General features: G+C 37.0%; 1 protein-coding gene across 12 annotated transcripts in view; it reads left to right on the forward strand.

Moving 5' to 3' along the window:
* Positions 1-18032, forward strand: part of PHLDB2 (pleckstrin homology like domain family B member 2) — a 244882-nt gene that overhangs the window by 197473 nt on the left and 29377 nt on the right. For 5 of the 12 annotated variants that reach the window (XM_045165464.1, XM_045165465.1, XM_045165471.1 and 2 more), the window contains 7 exons: positions 350-478; positions 6616-6771; positions 8033-8143; positions 10720-10809; positions 14400-14543; positions 15153-15338; positions 17284-17424. In XM_045165464.1, coding sequence (XP_045021399.1) covers positions 350-478; positions 6616-6771; positions 8033-8143; positions 10720-10809; positions 14400-14543; positions 15153-15338; positions 17284-17424 — 957 coding nt within the window. The remainder of the gene's footprint in view (positions 1-349; positions 479-6615; positions 6772-8032; positions 8144-10719; positions 10810-14399; positions 14544-15152; positions 15339-17283; positions 17425-18032) is intronic. The other 7 variants (XM_045165478.1, XM_045165482.1, XM_045165487.1 and 4 more) reach the window with 5 other exon arrangements.

Below are 18032 nucleotides of genomic sequence, written 5' to 3' on the forward strand. Positions count from 1 at the left end.
TAGGAATTTGGTTGGCATTTCTTTTGTTCTTTGTTCACCATTGACCAACATGACCGTTGCTTCCCCTGCTTTTGTAACATGGTGGCAGGAAGGAAGGGAGGAAGGAAAGACGGGGATTAGTGCCAACACCCAATGGAGTGGGCTGGGTTTGGAGAATGAAGAAATGGGGCCCCTTGTCTTTACTTCCACTTAGACCCCCCTTATCTTAATCACTAACAAGATATGTTTCTACATTCCTAGGATGTCTGGAGTTTGTGAGTTTGTTTATTTGTGTTATCCATGGGAAATGTTCACTAACGCCTGCTTGGGGTGTGAAGGTAACTTCTATTTTCTGATTTCTGAACTTCAGGAGAAGGTAAAGCTTGATGCTGAAAGGGAAAAACTAGAGAGGCTTCAGGAGCTTTACTCCGAGCAGAAGACCCAGCTGGACAATTGTCCTGAGTCCATGAGGGAACAGTTACAACAACAACTGAAGAGGGTCAGTAGCAAACAGGAATGTGCTAGTTGTTTTTTTGTTTTTTTTTTTTCAATTAAGTTCCACTTACCTTTGACTCCCTCCTTCACATAGCATAAATTTGCATAAACTCTGTTCATTAGATAACGTTTTAAATAGAAATATGCATGCTGACAGTACATATTATTCCTTGCTAATCAGTTATAAAATTCCTTCTTGTAATCCTTCACCTCATTAATAATGCAAAAACATTTCAAGTCCTTCTTTGAAACAAAAGAGAGCTGTCACTGAAATGTAACCAGCAAGACCGTAGCATTTAAATCAGCTGACATTGTTTCCTGCATTCCATTCTCTACTGCATCTTGAGTACTAATTTCCCTTGAATTTTTTTCCCCCGCCAGCTTAATTTTATACTCCTGTGCACAGATTTTTCTATTCTCTGGTTTGCTCCCCACCACCTCTTATCATTCTGTTTTTCTTTTCCTTTCTTATTCTTAGTGTCATTGAACTCATTAGCATGATCACATAATCAAACAAGACCCAAGATGCAGGGCATTCAATATTCAGGCTTCATAATTTTTTAAAATTTTATGCAGCATAGATTTTCTAGTTGAATTTTATCAGGCTGTTCTTCAATCTTTAATACTGGCAGTGTTGAAACGACCTTGCTACCTGTCTTCCTAGGTGGATAGTTTTGCAAACACTAGGAAGACCACTTCATATTTCATAGCCTCTTGACAGCTGGGTTGTTTGCTCTAAACAGCAGCCCAGATAGGCTGTGACTATGGGGAGTCAGTCATTAATAGTTATGGATCTCTAAAGGAGTATAATAGTAATTTGTCCTAAATAAGTAACATTTTATGATTCCACAGGTGTAGGAAAAACTAGTTTTACTCATATTACTATGTTTGTGCCTTCTTGGAAATGGGCAACTTGGTAAAAATCAGTTAAGATAGTATACCCTTGAAAATATTTAAGATGACCTTGAATACAAAAATGTTTGATAGCCCTGAGTATCACTAGGTTATGAAAATTTATAGTTGAAGCTTTTCAATGTATTACACAGATTGAAAGAATCTTTCAGTATAGAAAGAAACCAGTACAGACAAGTTAACTACAGCTTAACAATTCTAATATTTGTAATTTGTACAATGTTGGATAAAAAAGATTTCAAAACTGTTTCTTCCCCTTCATTGATTTTATTGTATACAGCTTAATTTGCTGTAAAAAGATAAAACTTCCTGTCCCTCAGTGTCCCAATTCGCTGAAAGTCTTATGATAAAAATGATTGGAAAAAGAAAAGTATTTCTAAAATTATTTTAGTTTGTAGTTTTTTTTTTTATGTGTTTATGCCAATTCACAAAAGAGATTGGGAAACTGATTTTTTTATATTTGTTCACTATTTTTCAGTTTTCGTTATTGCTAAAGATTTTACACAGTCACCATAATGCTTTATTTAGAGTCAGAAACATGGTTATGCATTTTGTTCTTCCCTTCCTTTAGTTATCTAGTTATTGCTTATATTCTTTATAAATATTCAAATAAAAATTGGCAAATTCTATTAATAACTTGGAGTCAAGCATAATATAATTAGTTTGCTTAATCTAGATTCTATAAGATAACTCATAAATTTCTGTATGTTCCAAGGATTTTGACTACAAAAGATGAAAGGAAATGATGCAGACAGCCTATTCCACTAATCGAAGGCAAAGACTCCTTCCTCTTCCTTTCCAAGCAGACTGCAAAATTTTTATCATAAAACCCCTTTCCTTAGGAGAGAAACTGGCTTGTGCTAGCTTCTGTTCACCTGATATTAAGAGAAATACTAATTCTGTTTTCTAGAGATGGACAATGATCAAAATGACTCTTCATCAGTCCTTTGGCTTAATCAGTAAAAAGTTCACTTACTTTATGAGAAGTCCATTCATACTGGAGCTTCCTGTGTTATCACAACTCATTTCCCTTCAGACTGCAAACACTCCAGAATAGCACTTCATTACAGAGCTTTCCCCAAGGCATTTAAGCTAAATTCAGTAATGTTGATTTTATTACAACTAACTTCATTAGGTGACAAATCAGACACAAGAGAAAATGAATGAATAGGAAGAAAATAATTTTCTTAGCCTGTATGCAATCTCAAATATGTGAGCCAAAACTGTAAAATGATTTTGTGCATACAACACTATGGATTTATGACTGGGCTTCTTAACTCCTAAGTCATTGCTTTAGAGGCAGAATACAGTTTTCATCCAATGTTGATTTCATGGCCTGTGATTTAATGTAGTTGATAATTGGGCTTACCAGTCAAATCATAGAAGTGATATGAGAAAAAAAGCTGAAGATAAATGAGCCTTTCCTTTGCCAGCAGAGGCCTGGCTAGGATAGTTTTCTTGTGTTTTGATGTTTGTTCAGCTGAATGGTTGAGTTTGGTCTCTTGATTTAAAAAAAAATTCTACACAGTGATATCTACAATTAGGAGATCTTTTCTGTTTTCCTCACTAGGTCCACAATTAGTTTATCCTTTACTCTTGGATAAGTCATTCAACCTCTATGGGCCTCAGTATCCTCATGTATAAAATGAGAAGTTTGTACTAGACAATTTTCATTGTCTTTTTTCCAATTCAAAAAAGTATACAAAAGAGTTTTTGAATATAGTGCATAAAGACAGAGAAATAGTAACACACTCTTAAAAAGTTTATAAACTTGCTTTCAGAGTTGGCCTTGAGCAGTCATAAAACTATTCTTGTAGTATCTCCTGGCCATACCATATCTAATCTCTTCTTTCAGTTCCTCTACTGAAAGAAAGCAAAGAAAACAAAGTCGTGCACGTAAACTTCTGCCATGCATGCTGCGTGCTAAGTCACTTCAGTTGTGTCTGACTCTTTGTGACCCTATGGACTGTAGCCTGCCAGGCTTCTCTGTCCATGGGATTCTCCAGGCAAGAATCCTGGAGTGGGTTGCCATATCCTTCTCCAGGGGATCTTCCTGACCCAGGGATCGAAACCACGTCTCTTAAGTCTCCTGTATTAGTGTCAGGTTCTTTACCACTAGCTACACATTCTAAAAAAATGTTATTGGGAAGAAAAAATGACTTTCACTGAATTTTCTTTAACACATCTGTTTTATTTCCTTTCACACCTGGCCTTTGAACTTGCAGCCAGTAAAAACTTGTCATATTCTTTTAGTGGAGAAGTTTAGTTAAAATTTTCATTCAACTAGTCACACACTTGACTTAGAGCTTCCTGTATATATTATTCTGTGCTCAATTAAACTACTCCTGCCCCTAAATTCCATCTCTTGAATACTTATTCTTATCTAAAATCTTGTAACAGTTTTTTTTTCCCCTCCCAAGTTGTTTTTCTTCCACAGTGTAAGTTTATATACACACATTTCAATGCTTTAGATAACTTGATCAGATGATTACACCAGAGGAATCTGAGTGCTGAGCTTAGGTTTAATTTTAAACTTTCCTGCCTAGTGTGCTATTATTTTCATACAGTGGTTTAAATATTTACTAAAAATAAATTGGTGACTTTTTGACCTTCATGTGGTTACAATAACACATGTTGCATATTAACCAGATGTGGGGCAAGCAATTTACCAGCGTAGTGTATATATTGTGAGCCATATGCCCACTTTGAGTGAAGATTCTTTATAAACAAACAAAAAAGAAACCTTATTAAAATTTTTGTCTCAATAACCTTTAGCCACAGGCCAAGTTTAATTGAAAGTCTTTAAAAACTTGAATATGGAAGCTTCTGTGAATAAATATATCACTGATGTTTTAAGACTGCAGATATTTTGTTTTAAGACATAACATTAGAGTTACATCTTAATTCCTTTAGGAACAACTAGATTTGGTCCAAATTCATTAATTCTTGTAGAAGTTATAAGCATGAAATCTCTGATAAATTTGAAATATCACCCAGTTACTTGAAACCAAAACTGCTTTACATTTGGCCAATTAAAATGTAAAGAAGTTGTGAGAAGTGCTGAATGTGTTTTTCACCTTGTTTTTTCTGTTCTTGGGCTTTGAGAATCCACTGTCTGTGTTGGCATAATAGTCTTGTTGCTATAGTGCTGGTTGTAATTTCATGGTAGCTAATAGTCCTTTTGTGAATCATCCTCAGAATAAAATTAATTCCAGAAGATAGGAAAATATTTCATTTAATTAAAATATTTAATTTATCACTTACATGAAAATCAGAGGAGGGGGTAGTGTGTTTAAATACTGATAATAGACCTAATTTATCACAGATTTATCCAACTCTTTTTTTTTTTGGAAATTCGAATGGAATCTGTGCTTGAGTTAATAATACTGTGTCACATTTATTTTCCTGTTTTTTGAAACCAAGATAGTATTTCTTTATATTTTCGGAATTGAATTAAAAGATTCAATCCTCATTCAATTTTTTTTACATCACTAAGATAATAAACTTTCTAGACATAGCAGTGATACTAGATGCCAAAATACATGAAACTGTATCAAAGTTTTGAATAAATATAAATTAGAAATCTAGTATTCTATTCTTACCAAGTCAAACAAGTGGAACCAAAATGTCATAAATTTTTTAGCTAGGCAAAAATTCATGTTTTCTAAAATATATATATCATATTATACATGCATACTATATAGTGTGTGTGTGCGCACACATGCATATACAGAAGGTTTTCTACTATGCTTGATAAAGGGTTGAGAAAGAACAACACAAAATCCAACTCTTTTTAATGGGTTGATTGAAAAAAATGCCCTGGCACTTAGAGCTATGAGTCACATAGCCCAGCTGCCTGTTTTTGGGGGGGTCATTAATTATTTATAAATTATATATTTAAAAAGAATCTTCTATACATACCACATTTTATGGTTCTGTCAAAGGCTCCCCAAATCAGGAGGCTTTTTGTTTTCTCTGAGTAAATGGGAGAACAATTCATACCACATGCACCAGCCTCTGCTCAGGTCTGGTTTCACCCCTGTCTTCAGACATCTCAGAGGTTAGAGAATGCCTCTTCTGGACTGATTTTTATGATTTCTGTTTGTTCTTAAATGTCCTGAAGTTTATTCCTAGGCTAGCACCGCTTAACCTTTTGAGTCAGTCTTTGTGCTTTATGAACACTGTGGCTCCTACTCTTTCTAGTAAGAAGGTTTGTAAACAATTTTAAGGGATTGACAGAAGCCCATATAAGAACTCCAGTCTTCAAATGTTTTTGATGACTTCTCCCTTCACTAAAATTACTTGAGCATGCATTCCTATATGTACATACATATAGGTCATATAACGTTATAAATACATGTATTATATGTATGTATGCATGCTCAAAATATATATATTCATTTAAAATAATCTTACATATATTACTTTACCTGTATGTACATTAGAGAACATTTATTGAGAAATTGTAAAAGAAAAGGGAAAACTAAAAATAAACATAAAGAAGGTCTAATATTTCTTCCTCACATCCCAGTGCCTTGTGTTATATGTCATTTGGGATACATATATTCCCCTTAGAGACCTCTGATCTGTTATGTATGCCAACTTTTAAATCTTTTTTTTAAGGTTTATTTTTTTAATATATTTATTTTTAGCTGAAGGATAATTGCTTTATAATATTGTGTTCGTTTCTGCAATACATCAACATGAATCAGCCATAGGTATACATAGGTCCCCTCCCTCCCACCTCCCACCCTATCCCCTGAATCTTTTATTTTTTATAGTAAGCAACTTTGAAATATTGAATTTAGTCTTTATGCTAAAGTCTGATTTCATCTGAAAATTTGTGAAAAATAAGTTTCTCAAGAGATTATGTTACACCTTTGGTCTGCAGATAATATTTAGGTTTTTTATTGCATTCTTTTTATATTTCATGATCCATTTTAAAGCCACCTGGTAGAGTTAAAGCAAGAATTCCTACAACCAAACAACAGTCTAAAACCAATGGTGAAATAAATGCTCCCCTCCCACCCCTACCGCAGTTCCTTTCAGTTTCATCGTAGTCACCACTCTGGAGTTTAACTCCAAAGAGATGATTATCATGTTCTAATCCTGGTCAGTGTTGTAACTGCAAAGATATTTTGGACTTTCTGCTTTTATTAATTTTTTCTTCACGTTAAGAAGGCTGCAGCCATTCTCGTGTGTCTTGTTTTCATTCCCTTTTCTCCAAAGGATGCCGACCTACTGGATGTTGAGAGCAAACACTTTGAAGACCTGGAATTCCAGCAGCTTGAGCGTGAAAGCCGTCTAGATGAGGAAAAGGAGAACCTGACCCAGCAGCTCCTGCGTGAAGTGGCTGAGTATCAACGGAACATTGTTACTAGAAAGGTACTTTTACCAGGTGTTGTTCAATGTAAAAAGTCAAAATATATGCAGCCCTGGCTATGAGACAATAGTGATTGTTAATATAGCTATAGCATGTGTCCATCTGTCTGTATATCTGTTATATCTGAATATCTTTGTGTGTTTTGTTATATTTGGCAGATCATGGAGCCTGCCACGTGCATGCCAACTGATGCTCCGAACTAGATAAAGTGAGACTTGGTATAGTTAGTGTTACCTGATGCTGTAAATGTATTTATGAATGTCTGATTCTTTTACGTGAATACCAAGGTAGAGAAAATCAGAAATCTAGATATTTATTTTAAATTATTTGCTTTTGCAATCATAGTAACTTGATTTAAAATAATTTGTTGAAAACTCTTTTGGAATTTCTGTTTCCAGACCCAATAGTTTTCAAAGCTGGCTGATAGCTTATTACTATTAGAAGCAGCCTTGGGGAATGCTATGCTAGTGACTGCCTCCACCCAACCCTGAGCACCCAGATGTCGAGTCCAGAATTCATCTCTTGTTCCAAAATTTATAATCATCACCCCAGTGCTCTGTACTAAACCGATAAAATTGAGAGAAAGGACAATGGAGAAGGTGACACTTTCAGTTTAAACAAGAAATTCCGTTGTTTTTCTTCCCATGAGGCGTCTCCCAAGGTGAAGTCAGAAATTCATTTATGTTCTAAAACAAGATTTCCCATTGACTTATGGATCCCTGAAATATATTCCAAATCACTTGGTCTTAGGTAAAGAAAAGCCTTGAGCTTTTGAGTTCAAAGAAACTGCTTCACAGTCTGGATAATAATAACTGCGTACCTAACACTGGGTGGGCTTCCCTGGTATTCCACTGGTAAAGAATCTGCCTGCAGTGCAGGAGACCCCATTTTGATTCCTGAATCAGGAAGTTCCCCTGGAGAAGGGATAGTCTATCCACTCCAGTGTTCTTGGGCTTCCCTGGTGGCTCAGATGCAAAAGAATCCACCTGCACTGTGGGACACCTGGGTTCAATCCCTAGGTTGGGAAGATCCCCTGGAGGAAGGCATGGCAACCCACTCCAGTATTCTTGAGTGGAGAATCCCCATGGACAGAGGAGCCTGGCGGACTACAGTTCATGGGGTTGCAAAAACCACACCTAACATCAGTGAAATATGGTCACTGCACTTCTAGTTATAAACACTTCTTTTCCCTTTTCCAGGACAGACAACAAACCCATAAGTGGCTAATGTACATCTTTCTGTGGTTGGTTTTTTTCCCTCCAGGAAAAAATTTCTGCATTGAAAAAGCAAGCTAATCACATTGTCCAGCAGGCTCAAAGAGAACAAGATCATTTTGTGAAAGAAAAGAATAATTTAATAATGATGCTGCAGAGAGTAAGTATTTCTTTTCAGTACTGGTGACAGCAAAACACAGGTTCCGGTTCAGGGAAAATAGCTTCCATCAAACTAACTGCCTTTTAATGAATGAATTATAATTTAAGGAAGGCTTTTCTATATGTATCTTTATTTAATCTTCCACATTAGTAAACTGATGCTCTGAATGAATAACTGTAATTCAGAAATAAGCAAAGACATTTTCTTCATGTTTTTTCCACAGTGTGAAAATCCAAACTATGGAAAATCTGTATGTTTTCTGATTTTCTTCTTTAAAAAAAAATCTTATTTTTCATCAAATAGGTTAAACGTATTCTGTTCTTTTTACTGCTGTCAGACATTTTGGCTCAGTTGCTCTGGTGTTTTGAACTCTAATTATTTGCATATGGGTCTTCTTGGCAAATGCCACATTGGATTTTGGCTTAATTGGTGAGGTGAATGCCCCATGTGGGTGTGGCAAGGTCATCCTCATCACAGGGACGGTGTCCCCATCCACCCAGCCTCTAATATGCTCCATGTAAAGGGTTTCTTTTGTCCAAACTGCTGCCTAATTTTCTGACATAATCTCTTAATTTCAGGGATAAGATGCAAAAAATTAAAGTTGATGGGGCTAGTCTCAGGACTGGGGCTTGCATGCCGGCCATTTAGCAATGGGACACACTTAGGATCATGAAAATATGAGATGGACTCAGAGTGGAGTGCAGGAGAGAACAAATCTCAGATGATGGATTAAAGACAATGCTGCACCATGGTCCCATCTAGAAGAAATGGAGTTGGAGCACTCGTTCCCATCTTTACTGCTTAGCCATTTGCAGGTTGAGAAGAGAAAATTGGCCCTTCAACATGCAATCATGAGTTCACTTACCGTGCCTCTGTAGCCCACATGAATCCCTGGCAGTTCCCCTCCTCCTGCTTCTTCAGCACCTGGACATTGCCAGTTGAAGTTGGACTTTCCAACCCTATCCTCTGCTCTGGGGGTGAACTCTGGTGCTGTTAGGCTCCCCACCACCTTTTGCACACAAGATTCAAAGGCACAGCTTAAATTAGATTGTGTAACATATAATATTTAAGTAGTTGCTGAAATTTTAGCAAAAAAAGGAAAAAAATCTCTTAGTGATAGATTTTTAATGGGTTAGCACAAAGTAGAAATAAGATCTCCTCATTAAAATATATAATTCTGTTGTAAAAACTATGTCTTAAGATTTTTGTTTTCCCAAATTGACCTATAGCTACACCTCAACCCCAATAAAAATTCCAGTGATACTAGAATTTCCAGTTGATCTTCATTATTCACGGGGTCCATATTTGTGACTCTACCTAATCACTAACCTTTGTAAACCTAAAATCAATACTTGTCATGCAGTCATTGATGGACAGGTGAGCACAGAACAGTGAAAATTTTGAGTCACTCAGTGGACATTCATATTCTCAGTTGAGGTTGAACAAGACAGTGCTCTAGCATCTTGTTTTGCTCTCATGCTGTAAACAAATGTCCTTTTTGTAGACCATTTGGTGCCATGTTTTTGTGCTTTTCATTGATGATTTTGCCATTTAAAATGCCTCACAAGTGCTAAAGTATTGTCTGGTGTTCTAAGGGCAGGAAAGTTGTGATGTGCCTCGTGGTGAAAATACATCTGTTAGATAAACAGCTTTCAGTCAGGAATTATAGTACTGTTGGCTATGAGTTTAATGTTAATAAGCAACATTGTCTATTAAATAAGATGTCTTTAAATGGAAACACACGTTAAGACAAAGTTATGTAATGATCAGTTGATGAAAATATTGTGACCAGATGCCCACAGCAGCCCAACCTTATATTTCCCTTTGGAACAGTGGGTCAGTATTCACTGCTTCAGCGTTCGTGGCAACATTATAGAAGGTCATCACTGCAGATAATGGGAATCGAATGTACATGAAAATGTAAAGGGTATAGCATAGCCAAGACAACTTTGAACAAGAGCAAAGTTGGAGGATTTATGCTATTTGACTTGAAGTTTTACTGTAAAGCTATAGCATTTAAGAGGGTGTGGTGCTGGCATACAAATAGACATATAGATCAGAGGAACCGAACAGAGTCCAGAAATAGAATCACACATACTGTCTATTGATTTTTGACAAAGGTTCCAAGACAATCCAGAGGGAAAGGAAAGTCCAGCATATGGTGCTGGATCAACTGGGCAAACATGGAAAACAATGAATCTCAACACTGTTTATCCTCATCTCATGCATATAAATTAATTTGAGACAGATTATAGACCTAAACATAAAAATTAGGAAGATAAAGCGTCTAGAAAATACAGGTGGGCAAGTATACCTTCATGGCCTCAGAGTAAACAAAGATTTCTAAAAGAGTAAATGACAAAAGACTTGTATACAGAAGATATTAGAAACTCCAAAACTCAAAAATAGTGAACAACCAACAAATAAAATTTTAAAAAACAGACAAAAGGCTGCAATTGAAACATTTCACAAAAGAAGTTATGTGAAGAGTCAATAAGTCCCGTGAAAGAGTGATATTGTTAGTCATCAGGAAAATACAAAGTTGACTCAGCTTAATAGATTTTGTGTTCCTTCAGGAAAAGGAAAATCTTTGTAATTTGGAAAAGAAATACTCCAGCCTCTCTGGGGGGAAAGGGTTTCCTGTCACCCCCAATACTCTGAAAGAGGTAAGCTGTGATTTTACATGTCCACTCGTTATCACCTTAGAACTCAGGAGATGTACCTCAGTTTTCTGGGATTAGCTGACTGGGAAACGTGAACTGAAGTGACTTGTGAAAGCACTCAGTGCTTTGAGGTTTTCCTGCCTTTCCTGATTTATGCTTTGAGAATTTCAGGGATTATCTTTATGTCTGATGCAGATGCTGTGTGTGTGTGTGTGTGTGTGTGTACACTTTGCTTAATAGTGATGTGGGTTACTTCGGGGTTTCAAACGTTTAGGATCCAAACCAAAACTAGTCTTAATAGCTCTTCTTTCCTCTTACCTTTTCCTTTCTCAGTTTCTCATCTTTCCTACTTTCTTCTCTTTTTCCTATGTCTTCTGGAACGTGAAAAGCCCCCAAACATCTCTACCCTTTTCCCCCAGTGTTGTCTGGGTTATTTCGCCCTAAATTGGAAAAATCCTGTTTACATTAAGCTGTACACCCTCTTTATCCCAAACGTTCATCTTTCCCAAGACCCCATCACCACCCTTTCCCAAATATCTTTTTATAGAGCTACACTGCTATAATGGTAAAAATATTTTAACTCTAATTTGGAAAATTAGAACCCTGACCAGAAAGACAGAGCTTTCTTGATCTTTTTTTTTTTTTCAAAAAGCTAAAGAAAAAGCTTGCTTATGCATAAAATTTTTTGTAATAGCAAAAACCACTTTATAAACTGCTTTAAAAAAAGCAGTAAAGTTAGGAATTCCTTCATAGAAAATAGAAAATGTTTTCTGTGTGTGTGTATGTATATATATGTGTATATGTGTGTGTGTGTGTGTGTGTGTGTGTGAAGTAAATGCTCATCACATAACAGGTGTGACTGATACGTACTGATATGTACCTTGGAAGCATTTTGTGAAATGTTTCCACAAAAGCTTTATTAGACCATTCAGTTAAGGAGTTTCTCTCCACTATTTACAACACAGAACTGGCAGATTCACTGCATAAAGGATGCTTGTGAATGGAGTGTAGAGGAATAAGATTATGTCTGTGAGGTGGGCAGGGGCTGGCTTTTGTGAGTCATATTAAAGAAATATAGTTTATTTTATGTGGATGGGAAGCCACTGAGTGGTTTTAAGCAGGGAGGTGACAGTATTTGAGATCCATTTGTTAAAGATCATTCTGAGCTGCTCTACTGGATTATAAGGAAGAGGTGCTGGAAAACCAGTGGGGCAGTGATTGCAGTATAAGTTGGAGGTGCTGGTGACTTGAATTTGAACAAATAAAGAAAGATGGACAGAACCAGCTAGATGCAGAAATGCTTTGGAGGTAGAGTTGACAGTTCTTGCTGATAGATTGGATGTGGGAGTGAACTACGTTAAGAGCATTGTCAGGAATGCTGCTGTTAAAAATTCCAGTTTGAATAATGAAGTGGATGGTGAGTAGCTGTTACTGAGATGGAGAAGACTGAGGAAAGAATAGGTTTAAGTAGAAAGGTATGCAGTGTGACTCTGGACGTGAGTTTGAAGGGCTTGTGGCTTCCAAATGCATTAAATAGGGTCTAAGGTCTCTTTACCTCTTAGAAGAATAAAATCTTTGCCTTCCTATTAAAGAGTTACTCTTTTTCTCTGCAGCCCTCCTGTTGTTGAAAGCCCATTTGATGTTTTGACTGTATTTGTGTGTCTGCAACTCTCATGTTTGTTGCGTGGCTATGTGTTCTCTCTCATGTCTAGCAGACTTGGCTCAGAAGATGTTTTAATTTTCTTTCTTTCTCTTGTCTTTCTTTCTCCCCCCAACTCTCTCATTCTCTCTCTTTCTTTTAAAAGAATGATGAATTTATATCCAACTCTTTTAAATAAGTCCCACTTTTGAAAAATGACATACATTTTTAAGCAATTAATTAGGTTATTACAGTTACAATAGGTTATTATATGAATCATATAGGAATCAAATTTTGGTTTTGAAAGGTTCTACCAACTTAGCAAAAGAATAACTCAAGTTGCTACTCTTCATTCTCATTCATTATCAAAGATAAAATAAATTTGACAACCCAATTTTCAACTTCCTTTCTTCAGTTTAAATTATAAAACTTTACATACTATCTATTGTCCCTTTCTGAAGTGCAGAACTAAATTCAGCAGCATTTTGATATCTTCAATTTATAAACAGTCAACTCCGGTTTTCTCTACTTTGTCAGAATTATAAACTCTCAGTGAAAACCTTGTTTTCCCGTCTGGGATTTTTGCTTTACCAGCATAACAATATCTTACCTTTCCTGGAGCCACTGTCTGAAAGTATTGATGGACAAGTAGAACTCAAATATTAAATTTAACACTGCTGCTGCTGCTGCTAAGTCGCTTCAGTCGTGTCCGACTCTGTGCGACCCCATAGACGGCAGCCCACCAGGCTCCCCCGTCCCTGAGATTCTCCAGGCAAGAACACTGGAGTGGGTTGCCATTTCCTTCTCCAATGCATGAAAGTGAAAAGTGAAAGTGAAGTCACTCAGTCGTGTCCAACTCTTTGCGACCCCATGGACTGCAGCTTCCCAGGCTCCTCCATCCATGGGATTTTCCAGGCAAGAGTACTGGAGTGGGGTGCCATCACCTTCTCCAAAATTGAACACAATTTACTTTTAAAAGAGAGATGCTAATTTATACCCTTTATTCTTTTTTCATGCTGTTTTATTCATGTAGTGAAAATATGAATGGTCTGTACAATTACTTTCCATGGTAATTTACAAGGGCCTTTTCCTCAACTGTAAATTCAGAAATTTTTATTCTCAAAGATTTTGATTCATGGGTATTTTCTCTAAGCTGAAGCCACAACTGAATCATTGAATTTAAAAGTAACTGAAAATTCACTGTTCTAGAGGGAAGTTGCCTTAAACTGAAACACTCTTGAGCTGCAACTTTGCCTTAAGGGTGTGTGTGTGTGTGTGCACACGCGATGTGTGTGTGTGTGCGATGTGTGTGTGTGCACACGCACGAGTGCGTGTACATTTCTCTTGCTAGGGAAGGCTCACAGGAGAATAGTGTCCTTTTTATTTTCATTTTGTTGAGATGCCTAAAAGCTAGATTCTATTAAAAATAAACTACTGCTTTGTAAATGTCTTAGTGCAAAAGTCAGTAGTCCTTAATCTATATTTATTCACTCTCTAGTTTGTCAGGCAACAGGAGAAGAAGAGAAAATCTTAAAAATAAAGATTTATGGAAATGTCTCTTGAATCAGAGAGTGGTTGCATTGTCGATTTTATGTCTCAGATTTATTTTTGTGTGTGATTATTTTAAATGCTGTGTAGTGACAACCTTATTCAGTCAACAGAATGAATGCTGACATGGATGGATATTTTTAAATCAAAGGTATTGGGTTATTTATGATAAGTCATTTTGATTTTATCTGAAAATTTACTTTTAATGTTGGAAATACAATTTTTCAAGATTAAGCACCATACATCCATTTTAATAACTGATGATTGCCTTAATGAAACATTTGATAATACCACAGATACCTGGCTGTGATGCTCTGAGCTAACTCCATTGTACTGGAGCATTAATACTCTCGCATGCTTCAGCTCTTGCTTTCCTCATGTTTAATGTATCAATTCCTCATTTTAGGGCTATATCATTGTAAATGAGATTAATGAGTCATGTGGCAGTTCCACGAATCTCCCCCCTTCCACTCAGTTTCCTGCTGATGCTGCTGCTGCTGCCACTGGGCCTACCACAGCTGTGCTGATGAGCCAGCCACAAAGTAAAGAGGTGTGTTGGCATGCCATTTCATTCATTCACTGCTTTCCTCATGTCAAAAATTAACCCATGGTTGACAGAAAACGATGGTGTGTGAGACAAAGATATGTCTGGTTGACCAGAGAGCTGGAGTGATGCGGAGTTTGAAAAACAGACCAATTTGGGTAGTAATGCTCTACTAATAGTAATACTTGAAACCATGAAATATGGTACAGAGTATAGAGTACTAGGAGAAGGAAGTTCAGAAGAATAAACTCTATCTTAGCGCTTTAGCCCAGCCTGGTTTTCTTAGAAACCAAAGAGACTTTCTAAAATTGTTGGTTTGAAGCACCTTTCCAGTTTGATTTTGTATTCAATTTTGTTTTACAGTACGGATTTCTTTTTCATTTTCTGCTGCTTTAAAACATCTGGGGAGAGATAAATAATAGTAAATTAAAATACTTCCTACTGATCCAAGTGTGGGATTTGAACACAGGGCTAAATTTAAAGATACTCCCCATCATTTATGACTCCTTGAGTAACATATAAGAAAACAGAACAATGAGATTATCGATTTCATTTCTTTGTCTTATTCTTTCATTTCATATGAACACATAAATACTTTTTTTCTCTCCTTTAAAGCAAAGATCGTCTGTCTGTCCTGGATTTATGTTTCCTTCCACTCTTTCTTCTCATCCTATCACTCAACCTCCATCAGCCCCTTGGCCTGAAGCTGTGGCTACCTCTGTCGATTCTTTTCCTTTAAATGACACACCTCCTCCTCTACCAGCTAAGAAACACAGGAGGCAACAGCAGCAGGACCAGCAGGTAATTAGGAGCTGGCATTTAGAGTTTGGGAATTTTACCTTGACAACAGACTTAATGATGTGAAATCTTTTCTTCAGTTTTTCCAAAGATATTTTTTAAAAAGATAAGGTGCATACTCCTTTTTTTAAAAAAGAACATTTATTTTGGCCCTAAGAGTGTGGGGATTGTTAGAGAGCTTGAGACCTTGATTGTCCTCACCTGGCTTTTGATATGTTGAAGCTAGTTTCACATCCTCAGGCTTCAGTTCCCATTCAGTCAAAATGTTGCAACCTCAGGTATTTTTCAAAATCATAGTAATTATTTCCATAAAATCCATGGTATACAAAGTTGCCATGCCAACACAAAATATTTTCCTTACACATTATTGAAACCATAATAGTAGACACCATTCCTCTGCTGTGAGTCAAAACTTCCTTAGCATTTTACAAATGTCTCATTTCTTCCTTCTAACAATCCCATGAAATATGAGCTATCTCTGTATTGATATGTAGATAACTGAGGCTCAGTGTTGATAAACAGCTTGTCCAGAGTCATATCACAAGCAGTGCATTTGGTCCATAGAACAACAGTTTTTTATTACATATTTTAAAATAAATAATTTCTTCTTCCAAACGTGTTGCCCTCTTTTTAGGACATTTTATGAATACTCATGGACTGCCCTAGTGGCTCAGTTGGTAAAAATCTGCCTGCAATGCAGGAGACCCAGGTTTGATCCCTCAGTCAGGAAGATCCCCTGGAGAAGGAAATGGCAACCCACTCCAGTATTCTTGCCTGGAGAATTCCATGGACAGAGAAGCTTGGTGGGCTACAGTCCACGGGGTCTCAAGAGTCGAACATGACTTAGTGACTAAACCATCAAAACATTTTGTTTTGAAACTTTGAACTGTAATCAAATCCTTACATGAATTTGGCCCCAGAAGATCCTAAGGTATCAGTCAATAGACCTCCCAAAGTAGGTGAGCTCTGGTTCGTTATGCCTTTCTCTTAACTTTCTTAAAGCTACCCTTCCTATCTATTATCTTTGGTTAAAGGACCATATCTCCTCGCTAGTTTTAGGTTAATAAAGGTCTAGTATAAATAGATAATTCTTAAGTTAAAGTGAAGATTTTTTCATGATTGGCATGTTGGAAGATTGATAGCAAATTTGATATCTGAGTTACATTAATTTTTAGATATTTCAAAAGCCTGAGTTTAGTATTAAAATGATCCAACCTAAAGAACCTCTAATTAGAAAATAACTTTCCTATCAAAGACATTTTGGGGAAGGCCAAGAAAAATGTGGGTAAGTTTCAAGTTGGCAAAATGTTGCCTTAGGAATCTGGAAAAAAAAAATGTGAAATGGTCAACATGAGGATTTTCAAATGTAAGGGACCGCTATGGAGGCTCCTTGGCCAAGATCTTTTTTTCAGTCTGGAAGGATGCCTTATATGGAAACATCATGTAGATTTGGAGTATGTTTATGTGATTGAAACATGATTCCATCTTTAAACCAACTTCCCTGTTTGTGCTTTCTCTTCATCTTCTTCCTTCTCCCGTTTCTTATTCTCCTCACTCTGGGATCTGTGCCATCACACAGAACTGTCCAGACACACAAGGGGGAAAACTACTTATGCTTTGTCCACTGACTGTTCCACCATCCACATGGCAACCATCATAATAACTTGTAAGTTGCCCTGAGGCCCCAAGGCAGCCGGCAGTACTGTCAAAGTGACAGGTGGATTTTTCTGAATTTTTCTAGGTTCAGCAATAAATACTTCTCATGTCTATGTATCTTACCAAATGTTAGCCCAGGTCGCTTAGCGAACTTGAGGATAAGTTGAATAATTTTTTTCTAGTCTGTGTTAACATTCCAAAGCTTCTTTGTAAATGCATACATCTTAATTTCTTTAGTGATCTGTTTCAATTAGTCAAGTTTTGCTATTCTGCTTTACATTTGCATCTAAAGCATTTTAGAAGTCTGGAAGAAAGGAAAAAACAGCACCAGGAAGGCCTCTATCTGAGTGACACTTTGCCTCGAAAGAAAACCACACCTTCCATATCCCCACATTTCAGCAGTGCTACTATGGGGAGAAGCACCACCCCAAAGGTAGGACATGGGGAGAGTCACGAGCCTCACCATCAGTGAGTCTTTCTGTCCTTATGTTGACTGACATGCAAAGGCCTTAAAGAAAATGCTCAATAATAGATCGTAAGTTTGCTTGTTGGGCAGACATCATAACTGAATTGTACTTTCTATCTTGTTCAGAGGACATTTGGAATTGTAAGCTCTGGGACCAAAGCACCTGGTCCAGGCTATGTTCTGCCACCACCACACAAGTGGTGAGTGGCATTCACTTCCATGACACACTCCCAGGGCTGCATCCTAGATCTGGAAATTGGAGGATGTAAGCCCTGGCTTCTAGGAGTATTAGCAACCGATATTTATTGGATCATTTCTTGGAAACTGACACTGGGCTACGCCTTTTAGGTGTATCGTTTGACTGTAAAACTCAACACCATGCAGTAGAGGTATTAATACTAATTAGTATCTCCATTGTACACATGGAAAAACTGAAGTGGAAACAAGCTAGGTGAGTGGCCCATGTGTCCTCGGCTGGTTGGCATTGAAGCTAGAATGTCAACCCATGTGGTGTGATGCCTGAGTCGCCCTTGCTCCTGTTCTGCTGACTTGTCTGAAGGGTCATGGCAGGATGA

This window comes from Bubalus bubalis, chromosome 1 (assembly GCF_019923935.1).
Source record: "Bubalus bubalis isolate 160015118507 breed Murrah chromosome 1, NDDB_SH_1, whole genome shotgun sequence".
NCBI classification, from domain to species: Eukaryota; Metazoa; Chordata; class Mammalia; order Artiodactyla; family Bovidae; genus Bubalus; species Bubalus bubalis.